This window comes from Larimichthys crocea, chromosome XXIV (genome assembly GCF_000972845.2).
Source record: "Larimichthys crocea isolate SSNF chromosome XXIV, L_crocea_2.0, whole genome shotgun sequence".
NCBI lineage: Eukaryota > Metazoa > Chordata > Actinopteri > Sciaenidae > Larimichthys > Larimichthys crocea.
In genome coordinates, this window is record NC_040034.1 from 17489519 (window position 1) to 17510116 (window position 20598).

At 42.7% G+C, this 20598-nt stretch overlaps 2 protein-coding genes across 7 annotated transcripts in view; one reads left to right on the forward strand and one right to left on the reverse strand.

Annotated features, from left to right (window-relative positions):
• ralgapa1 (Ral GTPase activating protein catalytic subunit alpha 1) overlaps positions 1–16406 on the forward strand; it is a 62281-nt gene extending 45875 nt beyond the window's left edge. For 5 of the 6 annotated variants that reach the window (XM_027274575.1, XM_027274577.1, XM_027274579.1 and 2 more), the window contains 2 exons: positions 8717–8841; positions 13160–16406. In XM_027274575.1, coding sequence (XP_027130376.1) covers positions 8717–8841; positions 13160–13305 — 271 coding nt within the window. In that variant the 3' untranslated portion in view covers positions 13306–16406. Of the gene's footprint in view, positions 1–8716; positions 8842–10728; positions 10761–13159 lie in introns of all 6 variants that reach the window. The other variant, XM_027274578.1, reaches the window with a different exon arrangement.
• A 1293-nt stretch (positions 16407–17699) lies between these two features.
• On the reverse strand, positions 17700–20516 carry insm2 (insulinoma-associated 2). Its single transcript, XM_019273610.2, has one exon. It carries the CDS (start codon positions 20401–20403, stop codon positions 18178–18180), a length of 2226 nt encoding a protein of 741 aa, XP_019129155.2. The 5' UTR covers positions 20404–20516; the 3' UTR covers positions 17700–18177.
• Between the last annotated feature and the right edge of the window lie 82 nt (positions 20517–20598).

Genomic DNA, 20598 nt, shown 5'->3' on the forward strand with positions numbered 1-20598 from the left:
ACACACACAAGGAGAGACACACACACACACACACAGACACACACACACGGAGACACACACACACACACACACACATAGATGTCTAGATACTGGAACAGTCTGATGCCTAAATTATCGAGAAGACAAAAAAGGCAAATTGCTGTTTAGCGATGAGTATTAATTTAGATATTACTCATGTTTTTCTTCATGTTTGCTGGGGGGGGGCTCATTTCCGAAAAAAATGATTCATGTAATGACAGAGTGTGTTTTTGTGTGCCTGAGCGCACGTACGCACCTTGCCACGGAGAGCTGTGCAGACACATGAGTTGTAGCCATCAGTAGCTTGATCACATCTTGTTGGAGCAGACCCCCCTCTGACTGGTAAACAAGCTAATCTGTAGTGTGTGTGTGGCGGAGGGGGGGGAGTGGTTGTAAATGCATGAATGCACTTTGTGCCGACGTGTGTAAATGTAAGTATATTTATGTGACAAGGTGTTTAAAATTCAGGACGGCTTGTCGCAGATGACCAAGACCGCGACACGGTGCAGCACAGCAAACTGTGTCATCAGCTCTAATAGCCGTCTTCAATTTGGCTCTAAAAAGACGGTGAATGTTCTTCACAGGCTGGGAGGAAGGGTGTTAGTCAATAATTGATGTTTGAAATCTGATTAGAAAACATATTAACCAACCGCTAATAAGATTCAAATGTGACAGTATATCCCAGTGGGTGTGAATCTTCACTGGCCTCATCATTTGATTGAATTACAATTCACCTGTCGACGATATATCTAAATGTATCGATCCTCAGTTTTCTATATTACTGCACGTGGCTGCTTTTCATCAATTAATACATGCAGTCAGATTGCTTCACAAAATCAGACCACAACAGTTGCAAGCTGCGTCTTTTCAACACCTGTATCACTGCTCGCTTTATTCTTTATGGTTGCAGACGTTAGCTCAGGGTGAAAACAGCTTATTTGACTGACGTCATGCTGAAAGCCACCAATCAGACGTTCATATCAGGTAAACCTCCACAGTCGGCCTGAAATGTCTCTGACGCTGAGGCTATCCAGGTGGATTCATGGACTGAACTCTGTTACTCTACCTGCTCCTAAATCTGTATCTGGCTTGCAATTTTTACCCTGCGAAAAGTTTAATTTGCTTTATGTTTGTTGGTTTGTTTGAGAGAAAGAGGGAGAACGCGAGCATTGGTCTAGAGGCATAGACAGTGAATGAGAGTGAGTGAGCGAGCGAGCGAGCAACAGCATCAATAAAGCCGGTAAATCAGTGAAATAAAAAGTTATAAATAAGAGGTGACATTCAGCACAAATAAGACACACCCCAGCATGGCTTCATACACAGTGTGTGACTTTCCAGTAACTTCCTAAAATTCAAAATGTGCCCAGACATCTGCTTTCAGAATACTGGGTGCGGGTTTTTTTGCGACATAATAATGCATCATCAACATCACAACTTTATTGTCCAGCTGGGGACGGAAAATCAGCAGTCGGCGTAATTTTGTGGAGGCTGCTCTTGTCACTGCCTCAGTGCAGAATCTTCCACATGCACATTGCAATGCGTCCTAGAATTTATAAATTTATTTATAAATTGTAAAGTAGTGCTGCTGCAACTAAAGATTATTTTAATTATAGATGAATCTACTGATTGTTGATTTATCACTTTGTTTAAAAGCATCATGTTCAAGAAGCTGGAACCATGAAATGTTTGGCAATTGGGTTGTGGACTACACAATTTTAACATATATATTCTGTTAAATGGTCCTAAATAACATTGTCTTATTTTGTCTTGTGCCAAGTTATTTTTAGTGTTAAAACATGGTGTAGAGATGACTTTATAGAGGAAATCGTCCTTCACTTTGAATTTACTATCTGTACAAACACCAGGGATGTCTTTCAGGAAGTACTTTGTTTTGTTGCCATCTCTCATATCCATATTAAGGATTCGTGCGCGTGTGTATCAGTGTACGTACATGTGGAGGATGAATATTGTCCAACTGTTGTTAGAGCCTGCAGATAAGAACAAAATCCATCTTCTTAATAAGAGAATTATTGTTATGGCCTCTGTGATGTTCACCAACACCCATGCTGTGTGTGTGTGTGTGTGTGGCCGTTAAATAAAGCTTGTAATTGGGCTGGCAGCTTGAGGGCTCCCCAGTGGTGACAGGAAAGGAGGGTGAGGGTCTGTGTGTGTACACACACGCACACACACGTGTCAAAGGGTGAAATAGTGGGGTGACAAGGGGCCAATTAATGTATCGCGTCTGTTTTTCTCCTCGGCCTCTGTTTCTGCATTGGGTTAAAGACCAGATGAATAGGGGTAAATATGATTGTGTGTGTGTGTGTGTGTGTGTGTGTGTGTGTGTGTGTGTTTTTCCGTGCACATCGGCCCCTAACAATAAGTAGTGCATTAGACCAACCTATCTCTGTCCTCATCTTTTGGCGTACGTGGACACACACACACTCTTAATGAAATCACAAAGCCTCCATATCATTGCTATCACAGAAAGATATAAACCCATTAGCTTGTTCCTTTGGGCATGGACACACACACACACACACACACAAACACACAGAGACACGCACAGGTTTATCATTACACGCTGTAAAGCTTTTCCAATTGTATTATCCCTCTGATGTCCTTCTCTCTGTTGTCTGTTCCAATGCCTGGGGTGGAGAGGACAGATAGAGGGTGTGTGTGTGTGTGTGTGTGTATGTGCGCACACTTCTGCGAAGAGGTATCTTGCAGCTTTTGAAAATGGACAGAAGTTGTGTTGTCATCCTTTTTTTTTTTTTTTTTTAATAAAAGTGAAAGCCTCACCGTGAAACATTTCAAAATAAAATGTTCACATTTGAAACGGTACAGACTGTCCTGCTTCACAGTATAAGAGATGTTTCTGATCCGACTGACTGAATTGTAGCGAGACTTGTTCACTTGTTTGACCCAAAGGAAACGATTCATAAAACCTTCAAGGGGAACTCTGAATAGCAGTGAGTGAACACTGTCCAGAGAGAGCTGAACCCATCAGTGTTGGCTATAAACAGGACTGTCTGCGTTTAAATGACGCCGTTTGGAGCCTTGGGTCGCTTTAAATGTGTCATCACAGGTTCCTTACAGTTTTCTGCTTTTTATTTGTAATGCTCAGCTAATCATTGATGTGATGTTTTGTCACTGTAACACCAATGATTAAAGAATAAGACTGGGAATATTCTAAATCCATAAAGCAGGAATGGGCATTTTAAATAGTTTCCATATTCGATAAAAAATCAATCCAAGAGAATACTATGGAAAAACTACATCCACAAACATTAAAAGGTTGCAATAATTCAATCATTTGGTTGCTAACAAGCTGTGCCTTGTTTACCTTTTCATCTGCAGCTACCTTAGTCATAGCTTAACAGTTAATTTTGTCTGGAATGTCGCACGTCAACCTTAAGTTTCAACACATTCGCCTCCCTCCATACGTCTTCTCCACTCTTGTAGTTGTTCGCTGTGTTGGTAACTTGTAATCGGGCTCAACAGACGCCATTAACTCTCGGAAGCCTTCAGTTTCCAGTCGCCAGGCTCATCCTCTGCTCTCACAGTGGCACCTCCAAACTCTTCCAACATAAGCAAAGGCGGTGATGAGAGGTTCTCTGTTCTCTCCTTGTTCTTAATCTGCTAACGGCTGATCATCGACCTTGTTGTATTGTTAGCTGCGCGTTCATGAGATGTTTCCAAACTTTTAGGCCTGCTCACCATTCTACCTCTCATGTTAGATGAGTGATGTGTGACTAAAACCGGTTACTAAAATACAAGTATTCGTCATGATTGAATACCGACGTCCAAATAAGTAGTCACAGAGCCTTATGTAGTTTATTCATCTTTGCTATACAGTAGAGCTCCAAAACGGATCAGTGAGCAACACAGTTGCACTGGGTGATGTGGAAACTGTTACAGATATACAAAGTATAGATTTTTTTATGAATATATTTGTGTATAAAAAGTTTTAAAGATGTTTTATGTTCTGACAAGTGCAACAGATAGGGGTTGTAAATTCATAAAGTAATGAGAAACTGAGAGTCCAGAATGTTGAAATTAACAAATATACTGTCACACATTCACAGGACTATGACATAATTTATTTAAAAATATTGAAATATTCATGTCAATTGCATAACATTGTGGTTTTCCAATTCAAAATAATTAGAGAAAGATACTAAATTATTATAATACCGTCATAAAAATCAGTTAAGTTGAACACCTGCAGTATGTTTGATACATTAAGCTACATGTTTGCGGTATATACACCATATTCTGTGTACAGTCACACACTTCTATACAAACATCGCCACACACACACACACATATCCCAGCGGTGGGCTCGGCTCCTAATGCACTAACAAGCTCCCTTTCTCCTCCCCTCGCCTCCTCTCCTCCGCCAGTCTCCATCGGTCTCAAGTGATCGCAGGAGTTGAACACCGCCACAATGAAGCGTGCTGCAGGAGAGAGAGAGAGAGAGGGAGAGAAAAGGGCTGAAATGGATAAAGAGACGGAGAGAAAGAACTGGGAAAGGCACAAACATGTTACTCTCTCCTCTCTTTTCAGCCATGCACAAGAAAATGAGTTTGTGACTCAACACAAAAGACCTTTTTTTTCCCCGGCCTCGTCTCTCCTTCATATTTCTGCTTTCTGCCTTTCTCTGCCCCGTTTTCTCTCTTTTCTCCCTCACCAGCCCTTTTCCCTCTTTCTCCCTTGTAATTTTTTCCTCTTTCGTTCTTTTTTCCTTACCTGAAAGAGAGGTATTTTTCTGCTAATGACTTAATAAGAGAGCCGTCAATTACAGGAGATTTCATAGTGATGAGTGCCATTTAGAGGGAGGGAGGGATGAAGGCAGGGATGTGTGAATGCAAATGTATTTTCTTTGACCTCTCACTGGGTTCTACGTTTTAAATAGTAAGTTCATGCAGAGTTGCCGCACAAAATTCAAATATACAAAACAGGATTAAAATTAGGAACAGAATTAAGCAAACTACAGGAAAGAAAACACTGCTGCTGTATGTCAAGTAGTGTTTCCATGGTTCCAAATATGTGGTAGCTATTAAACCATAAAACCTAATCGACCTAATAGAATAAAGGTATGAAACTGACGTTACTCCAAAAGTCAGAGTAAAAAGGATATCTGCTGACATCTGCGTACTCCCTACATCACAGATCCGACCGACAGAAATAGAGAGCACACAAATTAATGAGGAGAAAAAAAATGTGAGACCATGAAGACAAATGGAGGTAACCACAGGTGTTGACAGGTATCACCAGGAGACATTCCTTTAGAAGTCACCAAGATCAAAGACTGACAATATGATTGCATGTAAATTGATGAATATAGAAATATCACAGGATGTACATCATCTAATAAAACTGAAGGTTCAATTCATCAATAGTCCTGATTGGACCTCTTCTCTCTGCCACTCCTTATACACCAACTGACCTCTTCATTAGTTACACTTGTACAATCCATTGGGATCCAATACAACAATAATGTTTGATTGGCGTTTATCATGTTTTTTGTTGACTCTATCAGAGAGGTATTAATTTAACTATTATGTTTACTATTGAGATTGTAGTTTGCAGTAGTGTTGGACTGGACTGCACTTCATTGAGTGATGTTTCTAATGTTTGAGAGTGCCATAATTAAAGATTATTTTTTTAAAATAATGCAGTCCAGTTCGACTATTGGATTGTACAGGTGTACCTGATGACGTCAGTGTATAGTGCACTACATTTACCCTGCCAATTTATCTCAATATGCGAAATGTGAAAAAACTAATCATAGCGCCTGTGGCATTTACATTAAATTCACATAATTCCTAGCTTTACTTCACTGAGTTTCTACGGAGGAGGATGGAGTGATTAATTGGAGTGATTAGCCTGTGGCTTCGTTTTCAGACTCTGCCTGACTGACAGTTCCCTCGGCCTCCTGTTAGTTTTGTCGCACGTGTTACAGCTATATAAAAAAAAAACTGTACTCCATCGGCTACCATCATCAGCCTTTTCCACGGGCAACGTTTGGACTTGTAGGAAAAGCACAGGTGTTTCTAATCCTAAACCATGACACTGTTCCGTTCACGGTGACAGTGAGCCCAGCATGTACAACACCAGGAGCGCAAAAAGAAAGTAATCATTTTATTATTAACACCTACACTTTTCAATTTTGTCCAAAGATCTGCGAAAAAGGCCCGTTGTTATCAGTTCAGCGACATCCTAACTCCACCCTTGAGCTCGAGCTCTAATCAGAAAAAGTGTTTCCAAATGTGAAGGTGATATGACCGCTCATGTGCATCGAGAGTGCATCCGTCTCTCCGCTGGCGTTGCCTCTTTCCAGCGGGGGGAGTTTGTATGTTTGTGATATAAGGCCACAGACAGAACCCCACGCTGAGAGGAAGAAAGAGGGAGGGCTATATAAAGGAGGCAGACGGAGAAGAAAAATAGTGCGGAAAAGTGAAGAAAAGTAAAGTAGTGTTCCTGTCATTTATCTCAGCGGTGGTGCGATGTCTGTGTATTTATTTGTTCTTGCTCTTTCACTACACTTCTGCACACTTCTTTCTTTTCTTTGAACCCTTTCACCTTCTCAGAAAAAGACCTTGCGTATGGCGGCGCATTGAATAAAAACTTGCGGATGTTTTGTTTTTGCTTGTCCCCTAGCTGTTGCTTTGCACGAGCGCACAGTATTTAAACACAATCTACAGATAATTATGTGTTGTTTGCAGGAATATGTAATAGTTTGTGTGTTCCTAATTGCGTTGCATCCACACGTTCATTCACCACAGGGGCAAGTGCGATGCAGGGGAGCGGGAGAGGCAGGAAAAGGCAAACGGCGAGATCACATAGACACTCGGGGAGTGATAGACGCTGGCTCGACGCTCTGTGTGCGGCCGCCATCATCTCTCGGCTCACAAACACACAACACAATACACATCGTGTTACTTGGATATCCTCCTCTCTCGTCTCACCTCCTGTCCTCCCCCTCTCACCTCCTCTGTGTCTCACTGCTGGATTCTCACCCTTCTTCCTTTTCACCCTCGCTAATCTCCCCCACCACCACCACATCCTCCTCCTCTCCCTCCCGCTCTCCCGTCTTTTCTTTTTTACAAGTTCTCTTCCTCCCTCAGCACCTCGCTTTCTTTGCACCTCTAATCCACTCCACCGTCCCTCCTTTTCTCCCACCTTCTCTTGTGTAGTCCCCCGTTTTCTTTGCTTTTGTCCGTAAGCTTGAAAAGTACTTTTGAAACAATAACTTCTATTTTTAGCTCTTAAAGTCCTCAAAAGCTCCCGTGAAATCAAGTGTGGTTCATTTCAGTAAAATGGTAGACAAACTGCGTCATCTGTCCAAAGTTTATTTAAGTTTCTTCTTCTCTTCTTTGCCAGGTTTTCCACTCACTACCCCCCCCCCATCCTCCTCCTCTTCCTCCATCTCTACCCTCCTCCTTTCTCTTTAATTCTGCCAGTGCAGTCTGTCCCTCCACTTTAAAGGAGCCATATTGTTGTTATTATCATTGTCTCTAACTGGATCAGTTACCATTAGACCTGAATCTTTCTCCTTCTGAGGCCCATAGACCAGCTCTCTAACCCAATAGAAAACCCATGGGCGCTATTACAGATGGCTTACCCATTCACAACACACACACACACACACACACACACGCACACACACACACACTGAGGTAGAAACACACAGATTTCATTCTGAAGATTCATTGGCCTAATCCCATCACACACACTCAAACAGGGACACATGCACTTACATACACACATTGTGCCTGTTCACAACCAATCTTATCAAACACAGACACACACACGTACACACTCCGCTCTCATTGAAAATCCTGGGTTATTGGAGCTCACTGAGCAAATGGTAATACCATTGGGAGACTGGAACGGCTGCATATGGCTGTCATTATGGTTGGATGTATGAGTAGGACTAAGGAAGAGAGGGTAAATGTCATTCTATCAATGAGGTTATCTCTAATAGATGGGCAGTTGAAGTCCTGGTTTCCATTTACTCTGCTCTCTGCTGAATCCATGTGCCTCTCTCTTTGAATTCATTGCTGAAGGCTGTAATAGCAAGTGATAAAAGGCCTTTGGGTTTTTTTTTCCCCCCTTCTTCTTTTTCTATTGGCCGCAGCATTCTCGGTAGATTCACAGGAGAAACTGGGTTTATGGAGTTAATTGGCCTGTGTTGCTGCTGTTCACTCTTTTATGCTGTCATCATATTGTATTTTATTCTTGTTTTTTCAGTCTCATAATCTCTCACAGACGTGCTTTTTGTTTGGCTACAGTTCTGTTTTCTTTCTTTCTCAATTCTTATTTTCTATTCTGTTTTTTGTTTCCTGCTCTATCCTGTTTATTTGACACTTTCAGGCTCTCTGTAGCTTCAAGGACCATATTTAAAGGATCTATAGCACATGATCTAAACTGCATGGCGCAAGTGGATTTAGGCCATGTAAGACGAAAAGGACTAAAAGTACCTGGTGCGTTTCTATTTAAACAGCAGGCTCAGCAAGTTGAGGGAAGAGACTGACTTGTATTTTTGCTCATTTTTTTTTTATTTCACAGGCAAATGTTTAGGTTCTTCCACCACATAATATTTTTTTGTATCTTTTTGCTCCTCATGTTCTGTTTGTATCCGTGTCCTTTGTCGTCATCATTGTTGTCGTTTGACCTTGACTTTTAACCTCAGCTATGAGGAGCGAGCTCGATACCTAGAAACTATCGTGCAGCACCACCAGGAGCCGACCACGTTTGAGGATTACGCAGCTCGAGTCTACAGCCCTGCTCCCTGCACTCACCTGCCGTCTGACACAGGTAGGACATAAACCATCGCTCTTTACACGGCATCCAGCAACCAGACACAAACAATCAAATCCTCTGGCTTTGAGGGAACTGGTGACTAATGCAACCTGCAAACTGCTTGTTAACCTTTTAAAAGTGGAGCCAAGACACATTAAGATACGTTGAATACTTGGTGGGTTTGTGTGTGTGTGTGTGTGTCCTGAACTACTGAATACTGACAAGAAAGCTTACACAGCCTACATTTCTTCCTAGATTTGGCCATGTAGATTAATATGGTTAATTTACTGAAGAAATGTTGAAGAACAAAGGCAAGTTAACTACTGCCTTTTCCCTTCTTACTACTCAGTACTTTACAGTCATGCCTGCTGGATTGTAAACTATCAACCCTCCAGCATCTCTGTTTTATTACACACACACACACACACACACACACACACACACACACATATATATACACACACTGGCAGCTCGCAGTCTGATTCATAGTCTTGTATCTGATGAGTCCTGTTTTCTGTCCAGAGCTGTGCTCAGCCTTCTTCTGTCTCCAGAGCATCTCTGAGGAATTAGCTGACATCTGATCAGCCATAGAGATGCCAGACGTGCACATGGGAGAGTCGTATTCTACTGCATGACTCTCACATGTGTCACGTTTATTAGACAGATACTGATCATTTTTGTCTGTAATGTGTCTGCTTACGTGGTTACGTACACATGATCAAATTATTCAACATGGCAGTTATTTATAATAATTTGACTGTTGCTGAGCCACACATTTACTCAATAAAGAGAATATATACTATATATATATATATATTATATATATATATATATATATATATAGCATACATTAGTCACACATTAGTGCATTAATGTAATGTTCACATGATGTTTTACTTTGTTTACTGGTCAAGCAGAGGCGTGACTGTGAGTGTTTGTCGTAACATGTGTATAATTATTAATGTTTTCTCTGCCAACTGCTCTCCATCTTACCAGCTGTTGTGTCAAATATATCAATAATTGTACAATAGCAATCAACCTGCTTTGAGGCTGAATAACACAGTGTCGTGTTGTACTTGAGCCCCCTGTCAGAAGTTGTTTATTGCTCTTTTTTCAGTGTGTTGTTCAGCCCCAAATGTTATTTCAGAACACAGGATCAAAAAGTTATTGAAATAATAAAATATGGAGCTTCTTATAGACGCTCGTTTAAATACCTCTACTTCTCAGTTTGCCTCATGTGTCAGTCCTAATGTGTGTGTCGTGTCCAAAATGTCCAAAGTTCAGTTCAGATGGACAAAATCAGGACGTTTAATCCTGTGTTCTGAAATAAACCTTTAAATCACTACAGACCTCTCTCTCTCTCTCTCTCTCTCTCTCTCTCTCTCTCTCTCTTTCTCTCTCTTTTCTCTCTCTTTTCTCTCTCTCTCTTCTCTCTCTCTCTTCCCTCTCTTTCTCTCTCTTTCTCTCTCTCCTCTATCGCTACCTCTCTCTCTTTTTCTCTCTTTTTTCTCTCCTTCTCTTCCTCTCTTTTTTTCTCTCTTTTCTCTCTCTCTTTTTTTCTCTCTTTTCTCTCTCCCTCTATCTCTCTCTTTTTTCTCCCCTCTCTCTTTCTCTCTTTTCTCTCTCTCTTTCTGTCCTCTCTTTTTTTCTCTCTCCCTCTCTCTCTGCCTCTCTCTCTCCTCTCTTTTTTCTCTCTCTCTTTTCTCTCTGTCTCTCTCTCCCCTCCCTCTCTCCATATTAACTTACAGGTTCCCCTCCCTTAACAGCACAATGATCAAACATTCTTCTCTCTTTCTGTTTTTATTTTCATTTTTTTTTCTTTAAATTATTTTTTTGTTCCTTTTTTTTCTTTTTGTTTCTTTTGTTTTTTCCTTTTTCTGTTTGTCCCCCCTCCTCCTTTAGATCGTAATGTCTCACTTGCCTATAGCTAAAAGGTAAGCCTGGTCACATGATTGACACGCCCCGTTCTGATTGGCTCTTCCCACTGACATTTCAGCCTAACCTTTGCTCTCCTCTGATTTCTCCACCATGTTGTGTTTTCTCAGAATGTTCTCCTCTGTGTTTTCCACAGCTTCAGCATGTGTTTATAGTTTGACACTGTTTCAAAGGAAATGTCATTTTCAGCTCATGTCTGGGTGGAGTTTGGTGTGGTATTGATCAGGTTTACGTCCCAGCTCTTCATTAGATTGTAATAACTGGCTCACAAGCAGATTTAAATCTGCTCTGCTGCCATCGCCGTGATTATTTTAAATCTAACTGATTATTTACAGTCTGACTGAAATAACCATTTAACACAGTGTGACTTTTATTCTTTAAATCTGCTTCATACCAAACTACACTCTGTGTCTTGATGAAAGTGAGACGTCCTTTTTATAACAAAGTGAGATTTCTGCTCTTTTGTGCGTTCACTCGCTCTCTGTTAACCTGCCATGTCACACCGACCTGGTGAAACTTGACCTCTTACCTTTTGTATGCTCCTCTCTTCCTGGTTTTGATATGATGTAGTACTGTAGCACTTTGCACACACACACACACACACACACACACGCTTTAAAATGGGTAATGTATCTAATTTAGGCCCACACGCATTTTCTGAATGTACTTTAAACTAACACGTTTTCTTTCTTCTTCACTGCAGCTGTTTGTATCGATATGTTTGAAATAAGTGGTGGGGATGATGAAAATGTAGTTCACATGTTCCCGGTCATCATACGTGTTGTGTAAATGTTGTGTAAATGTTGTGTACGTGTGTGTTTATGTCTGCTATTTCCTTCTCATTCTGTGTGTTTCCTGTATTGAACTGTGTTTCTCCACGTTTTATTCATTTTTAACTGTTTTCTTTCTTTTCTCTGACCATCCCTCTGACCTCTCCTGAACTGCTCCTTCATCCTCCTCCTCTTTTTATACCTCCTCTCCTTTCTTCCTCTTCTCTCATTTCCTTCCCTTGTCTCCTCCCATCTCCTGTCCTTCTTTCCTCTTCCTTTTTCTCTCCTCTTCTCTCCTTTCTTCTCCTTTCCTCCTCTTCTCCTTCTCTCCTACCATCTCCTGTCTTCTTCTTCTCCCTCTCCTCACCCCTCCTCTGTCCTTATTTCCTTCTCCTCTGTTCTTCCCTCCTCTCCTTTTTTCCCCTCTCCTCTCGTCCTTCTCTTTCTTCCTCTCCTCTCCTCTGTTCTCCTCTCTTCTCCTGTTCTCCTCCTCCTCCCCTGTAGAGGAGCATAGTGTCATGTGTTTAATGGTCCCTAAACCACTAGACAGCTTTAACCTGCTCAGGGTGAAGGGGAAGGGTCTGACGCAGAAGGTCCTTCATGCTAGCTGTGAATGGTATGCTTAGACAGAAACTCAGTTTAGATCCTTATGAACTCAATTTTTAGACCCAGGTTTTGTTTTTTAGTCTAGTTTGTAGTCTACTTTCCCAGCAGCCACTGTAGAAATGATTCAAATTTTTAAAAAGTCTAATAAAATACATTTACTTCTGTGGTAACTCTGCCCTAATTTGTACTTGTAAACTGTTAAGTTACGTCAGGTTTTTGTCACTCTTAAAAAGATCTGTACAGCCACGTCAAACTTTAAATGACTTGTAACCTCATCGTGCGACACCACAGTGTCTTATTCAGTAATGTTTGTCTTTTTGACAATACTTCTATGTTATAACTCAAATCTGAATGGAGCTTCTCATCCACACTGCTGAACAGAGACCAGAGACGGCCAATGAGAGTCGAGCTCCAGGGGGAATCAGCTGACGTCAGCCGTGCAGACAAAGAGCTGCGCGTGTTGCTTTTGTGTTATCACTAAACTCATATACTTGCCAAGCACGTGTTGCCTCGACAGCAGATAGCAAATGGCAGGTGTTAAATACTTGATGTCGAGACAAGTTTATTTATATAGCTTTTAATGACACATAGCGTCTCAGAGGGCCTCACAGGGAAACAAGTCTGAAAACACAACATGTGGCATGTTTCTTTTTTTCTTTTTCCACTTTAGTTGTGTCGTGTTTCTCCATCGTATGAGTTTAAAGGGTCAGTTACATAAAGTGTCAGTCCAGTCTAGTGGTTTCAGGGGGCTGGAATGAACCCGGTACGGAATAAAAACTGTCTGTCTTTCTAGTTCTCTGTCTGTCTGTTGTCTGTGTGCCTATGTGACTGCAGGAGTTTGTACAGTAGAACATCACGGGGTGAAATGTAATTTTCTTATTGTCCCATCATCCTTTTCGCCTCTTATTTACCTCCTCTCCTCTGTCCCCGCCTCCCCCAACCATCCACCCTCCTCACCGTCCCCCCTCACCTCGACCCATCCTCCCTTCACACTCCCTCCTCTTCCTCCTCCTCCTCCCCAGGCTCCTGCCTAGAGATTCTTCGGGGAGAAAGTCCGGCTCTTGGGGAGGCCGGGAGCGACTCGGCGTCCCCCATGTCTCCTCGGACTAGCAAGAGCCGCATGTCCATGAAGCTGCGACGCTCCTCTGGATCAGCCAATAAGACTTAAGCTCTCTATTTACACCGTGGCCTACTTTGTGTCGCTTGACATCCGATCGAGCAATCAGTCCTCAAAAGATGATTATCCAGAGGAAATTTGGTCTACAGTTGTACTTGAAAGTACAAGAAATTAAACTTGACACACATTAAGATTTAATCATTTCCAACAGGATAAACGATGGGTGTTGTTCCCAGGCTCCTCGGCCGTTTATGTACAGAACATTTCGTCACACACACGTAATAGTATTCTGTGGACCTAGATTACACTGTAACTTTATTTTGAAAGCGCTCACAGCTGCTGAATTTATCCTTAGCTTTGCTGTCAAAAAAAAAAACAACGAGTTGAACTGCAGCATGCTAATCTTTGCCACAGTAGAACAAGTGCAGCCTAAGCAGTGCAGTATTAGTTCATAATGTGCCATGTTAGAAACCGCACAGCTGAAATGTGCTACATCATACACCGAGATCAAACTGCAGAACAAAAGCAGAGCCTCTGACGTCTCTCTGTGTTGTTGAACGTCGCTGTTGGAGAATCTGTATATTTGTACTATAGTCGGTCCATGTGTGTACAGACAGAAACAGGAGTTTTGATATAAAAAAAAAAGAATGAGTTCAGAGTGATTGCACCGATAGTGTCGCTTGAAGAAAGCAAGATAAAAGTCTATTTTTGTTCTCAGCACAGCATTAGGCCTCTAAAGATGAGAGGGCAGGAGTCGCTTTCTGTTCGGTCCTCATAATAAATACTGTAAATAGAAGCTCATCTATTTGCTAACAAATACAACATCATTGTGGATGTGGCAACGCTCTCAAGCCAAAAAAAAAGTTGAACCCCTTAGTTGAACTTACGGGACTGAAACTCCTTTGAGTGAAGCCATGTGAGAAACAGTGTTAAAGAGATGAAGGCGGGCTTTCTAGAAATGTATCGATCAAAGAGGAAGCACTTGTTACATGAAGTTTGTTTTGTGCTCATGCTGTAAAATGTGGACAAGCACTGATGTTTATTGCATTTATCCTCCTTTGTTTTGTTTTTTTGTTCATTTTTGTTGTTTTTTTTTTTTTAAGTTGTAAAATGTTTTGACCCAAACGAGCAAGAATGTTGCTGTATTTTTAAGTTCAGTGTCACTCCGTCATCTGATGCAACTACAGCTTTTCTCTTTGTTCCTTATATATATATTATATATTCTGTGTATATCTATATATGTATGAGTTTAAAATATATATATATATATAGTAGATATATGAATATCTATAAGAATGTGTACAGTGTGAGGAGCCTTGTTCTGTATATAATGTTATGTGAGAATAGCTGCCAAAGCCAAACTGTGGTTTAACCTCAGACTACATATCCACTTAAAATGGGTTGACACTACAAGATTTTATGTATTTTTCTTTCTTCATAACCAGTTTGCACTTCATTCTCCAGGACTTTAAACGTTATTTCATGGTAGCTCAAACACAACATTCAGATTGGGGGGGGAATTAAATGGAAACGAGGAAAAAACATTTAAGGTCATGTTTTTTTCTTCATTTTTCATCCTTTGACATGTTGCTAAATAAGGTCAAGGGTCTTTTATTCAAGGCAGGTTCATTTGTCGATTGTTATTGGTCATTCATTTTCACCATCTGAGTGGAGGTGGAAAAACAAAAGAGGGATACTGTAGAGCCAAAGATGGTAGGAGAAGGAAATGAGATGTTATCTTATTATCACTTTGAATATGCTTTTTTTTTTTTTACACTCCCACTCTGCTCTTATATTGAGACTCATCCCCTGTTCCAGTTCTGGATGGAGGGGATCCGCGTGTAATCACAAAATTTAACTCTAAACAGTAGATGCTTTTTCGTGTATTTAACACTGTCATTTGAGCACTCGGATCAGATCGACTCAAATAAAACTGAAAAGGTTTCAAATCAGCTCACATCATTTAAATACTTCCATGTCGTCTTGTTTCTCAACACATCATTATTTCCTTCTTCCATGTCCTAATCCCAGATAAAGCAAAGATCTGTATTTGAAAATATAGACATGAGTTAAAGGTTTTGCTTCACTGCTTGAAGTTAAGTGTATTTACAGCTGTATTTTCTGTTACGGTTTCATTTTTTATGTTTTATTGCAGCCATAGTTCTTCATAGGGGGGGACAGGGTTGTAAAACTTTTTTTTTCTCTCTCCATTGGGGTTGACATTGTTCCTTTAGAAATTTGTTAATGTCAAATTCATGTTTTGTGTGTGAATATTTGAAGTCAGCTGAGATTTGTCCCTCTAAATTATTGCTGTCATCGTTGCTCAGGTTGAAGCACCATTGGATTGGTTGAGGCACGTGATGTAGAAAGCCCCACTGCACTCTGGGACTGATGTGTACATGCTGTATATAGACCACAGCTCACCTGCCAGTCACCGCCTGCCTCCATTAGCTTGGTTACGACCTGTAAACACAACCTGAACTCCATCGACACCGCATAGCAACGCCCTGTTTACGAAACCAGTGACGCCACATGATTACTGCAGACATGATGCTGCTTTTAGATCCTGTAGTCAAGATGGGAAACACTTATTGTTTTACAGATTTAAAATACTCCTGAGGGTTTCAGTGACCTATAACTCTAACATAAATACACACTTGTTTAGTTTAGGAACTGATAAGGAGCAACTAAAATGTAAAGTTACCTTACATAAGCATTATAGAAGATTCATATCAACTACCCTAAGGACTAACTACCTGAAAGGATAGTCTTGACCCCATCTTGGTTTAAACACGGTGTTTATCTTCAGCCATATTAACCGCAGAAACGTCCCTCCGTGAATTAGAAAAGAAATTTGGACTCCCTCTGCCTGTTGATGGACGCCCTGAACATGCAGGCTGTGATGGATACGGGTTCAGCTGTTGTCCAGACAAAGCTGATGTATGTAACTACTGACTGTACATACTGCATGACACCAGTTCAGTACTAACTGCATGTGTTGATCATGTAACAGCTGTATCACAACACACACAAACACACACACACTCACTCCTCAAACGATGTTACTGTCAGACGTGTAGTATGTAAACATGTAATGTCTCTTTTGGACACACTGAGCGATTGATGGACAATAAATGATTTCATGCCACTGACTCCTGCACCGGTTCATATAGTGTGTGTGTGTGTGTGTGTGTGTGTGTGTGTGTGTGTGTGCAAACAAGTTGATATCCTCATCAGTTATACTGTGTTGACATTTATTGACAATAATTTAGAATAAATTTCACATTCAACTTTGAACATATCAAAATAGTACTGTGTCGGTTTCATAGAACCACAATTACATTTTTTAGCATCATGAAGGCATTTAGCAAATATTTCAACAGTAATTTATAATCGATAAAGACAAGCAGTACTAACATTAAATGTTCCATTTCTGTATGAAAATATCTTATAGCTGAGAAGTTTGCCGGCACATTTACTATAAAAGGCATATTATGGTCTATGTGATTATTTTTTTACTTCATTTTTTAAGTTTTAAATATTCACTGTACATGAAATAGAGTTAGGACATTGATTCTGTCTCCAGTTCTTGAGGGGTAAAGAAGGTCACTTTCTAAATGTAATTACAGGTCACTACATATTACACCGATACGTAATGTAACACACTAGAACTCCTCCTGAGCTTCAGTATAATCGGATTACTTTTGCCACAGAAGTACGTCTGACCATGACTTTAAATGTCACATGTAGGGAGAACTGTGTCACCCGTTACTTCAGTCTTTCTCTGATCATAATGGTCTAACTTCAGTTTCTGGAGTATGTGGTGAGCTCCTGTGATTTAATGTCAAGTTTCATCCTCTGTGCCACTGTAGGTAAAGAAATACATTATGTAATAATGTCTGACTTCTGCCTGTATCCTGTGTTGACTAAATATTATTACATAAAAGAAACATACAGAGATATTGAGAGTGGTTTCCTGTAAAAACAAAACAGTTGTATTTATGGTAAAAACAAAAAACTGGCAGCTGTGTTTGCCAGAAGTTTGCCATAACAAATACGGTATAACCTTTTCTAATATTACAGTAAAAGGATATTAATACTGTTGATTCCACATTTAAGGTTTGTGTTTTATTCATATTTTAATGCCTTTTAGATTTTTTACAGTGAAAAACTGCCAAATAATGGCCATAAAATATCCCATTAAATATTCAGATACGATGTTTTACTGTACAGTAACAGTCTCTAATATAAAATAATACTTTAATCTGTATAAACTCCCTTTAAATGGCATTTAAATAAAAGTTTTGAAATATGATAATACTTTATGGCATATTTCATGGCAGTTTTTCACTGTAAAGTCTACAGACGTTGTTTTACAGTGTAGGATTTCAACAAAAGCAGTTTACTTTGCCTCCGGATTAAAATGCTCCTTTGTTGATTAAACAAAAAAAAAAAGACAGCTTCACTCTTTATTGTAGCACTACAGTCCTGCTTTGACCAGCGTTAAACCACCTGTGGAAAGATGCGGGTTCAGTACCATGGACAGGGCTTTGTTTGTTTTCAGCACCACGGACAGTTCGGCTTGTTATTCTAAAGTTGTTTTAACGTTTTTCTTATGTTTGTTTGACGTTTTGTTTTTGTTTTCATGATCGTGGACATCGTCTGCATCGTTCTCGTGTCAGTACATCATTGTGAGACAGCTTCAGGATGCTTCACTGACCGAAGGCACGGTGATACACCACAGTAATGAACTGAACCACACGGGCCTCGATACTAACTTACAGTAGAAGCGTTGGGTGAAATAATGTGAATGAAACAGTTGCTCTGTTCCCCGCAGAGACTCCTCTTCCCCGCAGAGACTCCTCTTCCCCGCAGAGACTCCTCTTCAGTTTCCTTAACTAACGTCTGCGTGCCGTGCGTGTTTTACGGCCGCACGGTCATCTGCAGCAGCATCACCTGACGGTTCTCGGTGGGATGAGACTTGTTGATGTGTCTCGCGAGCCCCGGGGAGCTGAAGAATGTGGACGGACAGTGTTTGCACGTGAAGATCTGCTGCTGCTGCTGCTGCTGTTGCTGCTCGCGCTCCCTCGTGCCGTTGTCCTCTCCTTGCGCGTGGTACACATCTGGTCTGAGTCCTCCTCCCAGCGCTCCCGCCAGTAACTCGTTCCTCATCGCGTGCCACAGACGGTGCTTGTCTCTGATTTCAACCGACGGGAAGCGCGCGCCGCACAGGTGACACAGGAAAACCTGACTCTGACCGCCGCCGCCGCCGCCGCTCTCGCGCGCCTGTCCGTAAGGTGACGGGGGCGGAGACGCTCGAGCTGCCATCTCGTGCGCGGCCAGGTGTTTCTTCAGGTAAGCCTGCCGGCGAAATTTCTTCCCGCAGTACCGGCACTCGTACACCTCCTCCTCCGGTAACGACTGCACAAACTGGGGGTGCGGGAGTGACGTCGACGGCTGCTGCTGGGGCAGCTCCGCGCGCTCGTCCGGGTTACCGTTGAGCAGAAGGAGGCTCGAGGGCGGGCTGTCCGCCGCTCTCACCTGTTGCTGCAGGTCCAGACAGTTTTCAACCGGGTTCCGGTAATGAGGCGAGGTGTCGTAGCGGGGAGGCGCGAGGCTGTCGGTGTCCGCGCTGTCTCTCGAGCGACCGTGGAGCAGCAGCAAGGAAGGCTCGCGCCTGAGGCGGGAACTGTCCAGCGCCGCGTGGTGCTGATTGCTGTTCACGCGGAGCAGCTCGTTCTCTTTGCCCTCCGTCTCCACCGGCTGCCTCTCGTGCTGCTGGACGAGCCCTCGCGCCTCCTTTAACGGCTGGCTCTTGTTGCTCGGTGTCTCTCCCGCTTGGTTGTTCACCGGACGGGGTTTGTGCCAGCGGCGGTGGGACGCCAAGTTGGCGGGACAGCTGAAGACTTTGTCGCACTCGGGACAGCGGTACTCCACGCGCACTATGCGGGAGCACTTGTGCTGCGCGAGGGAGAACGGGTCCGGGTACTCCTCCTTACAGAGCTGACAGATGAACTCCCCCAGCGGCTGATTCCCGGTGTGAGCAGACGACTTCTCCCGGTGTCTCCTCAGCTCGGGGCTCTCCTTCTTGATCCGCAGACCGAGAACCGGAGAGGTCGTGACCTCATCCTCGAAGTTGAGCTTCCGGTTCACTTTGGGTTTCTTCGGCGCGTGGCTCGCGGACTGTTTGTTGTGTCTGTTTCCGTTCAACGGTTGATCCGGTTCGAGGTACGAGCGTTTCCTCGCCGCGTGATGCTCCTGGTTCATCAGTGTCAGTGGCGGGAACAAGTGCACGTGACCCATGCTGGGGTCACCGTGACCGTAGGACGGCGCGTGGCGGCCGCCGCTCGAGAGGAGCCTCTCTATTGAAGCGGACACCGACGTGGGCGTGGAGCTCACCAGGAACGGCAGCTCCGGTAACTCTGACACCGGGGAGGATGTCAGGCACCTGCCCGGGAACAACGGCTGCTTCTCCGCTTCCTCGTGCTGCTCCAGGAGTCTCGTGCCGACCGGTTTAACGGGACTGCAAGACTCCGCTAAGTCGCGTGGAGGTGGCGGAGGAGGCGGGAAGAAGTAGGAGAAATCACAGTCCGGTGTTAAAACGTCCACCTCGTTCACCTGCTCCTCGGTCTCCGGTAACTGCGCGCGTCGGTCCGCCTCCGCCTCCAGCGCGGACTCCACGTGCGGGCTCCAAGCCTCTCTGACACCGGTGGAGTCCTCGCGGAACACCGGGAACACTCCATCCTGCCTTTCAAACGGGAACACGGTCAACACGTCGGAGTCGGTCACTTCCTCCGGTTTTGTCACTTCGGAGTTATCGCCGTTGTTCCGGTCACCGTCATATGTCACAGCTGAGTTATTTACGTTATTTCGTGACCGGTAAGAGGCCGAACATCGCCGGTGTCTCTTCACCAAGAATCCTCGAGGCATGATGATGACGATGATGCTCGGCGCGTGGCACCAGCGGGCGGAAAGAACAACAACTCTTGTCTCGAGCTCACTTTCAAGTGAAGCTTTGAAGTGCGCGAGGGAGAGAGAGAGAGAGAGAGAGGGAGAGAGAGAGGCGCGCGCAGGTTTGATGAGAGCGCGAGAGAGACAAACAGTATGTGTGGTGCGCGTGATGAGTCTCTCGCACGCGCGCACGCGCATTACACACTTGAAGTTATTTCATTTATTTTAAATTAAATATCAGACTTATCATTGTTCTATATCAACAGAACAGTGACTGATGACCGAGGGCGTCATTTCACTGCCGTGTGATGTATCTAACTCCTAAAACAACTTCAACATTATTATTATTATTATTATTATTATTATTTTGTGTTATAAAAAAAGCAACAACAA

Excerpts from the sequence above, each read along its gene's own strand:
- insm2 (XM_019273610.2), bottom strand. The coding sequence starts at position 20,403 with ATGCGCGTGCGCGCGTGCGAGAGACTCATCACGCGCACCACACATACT.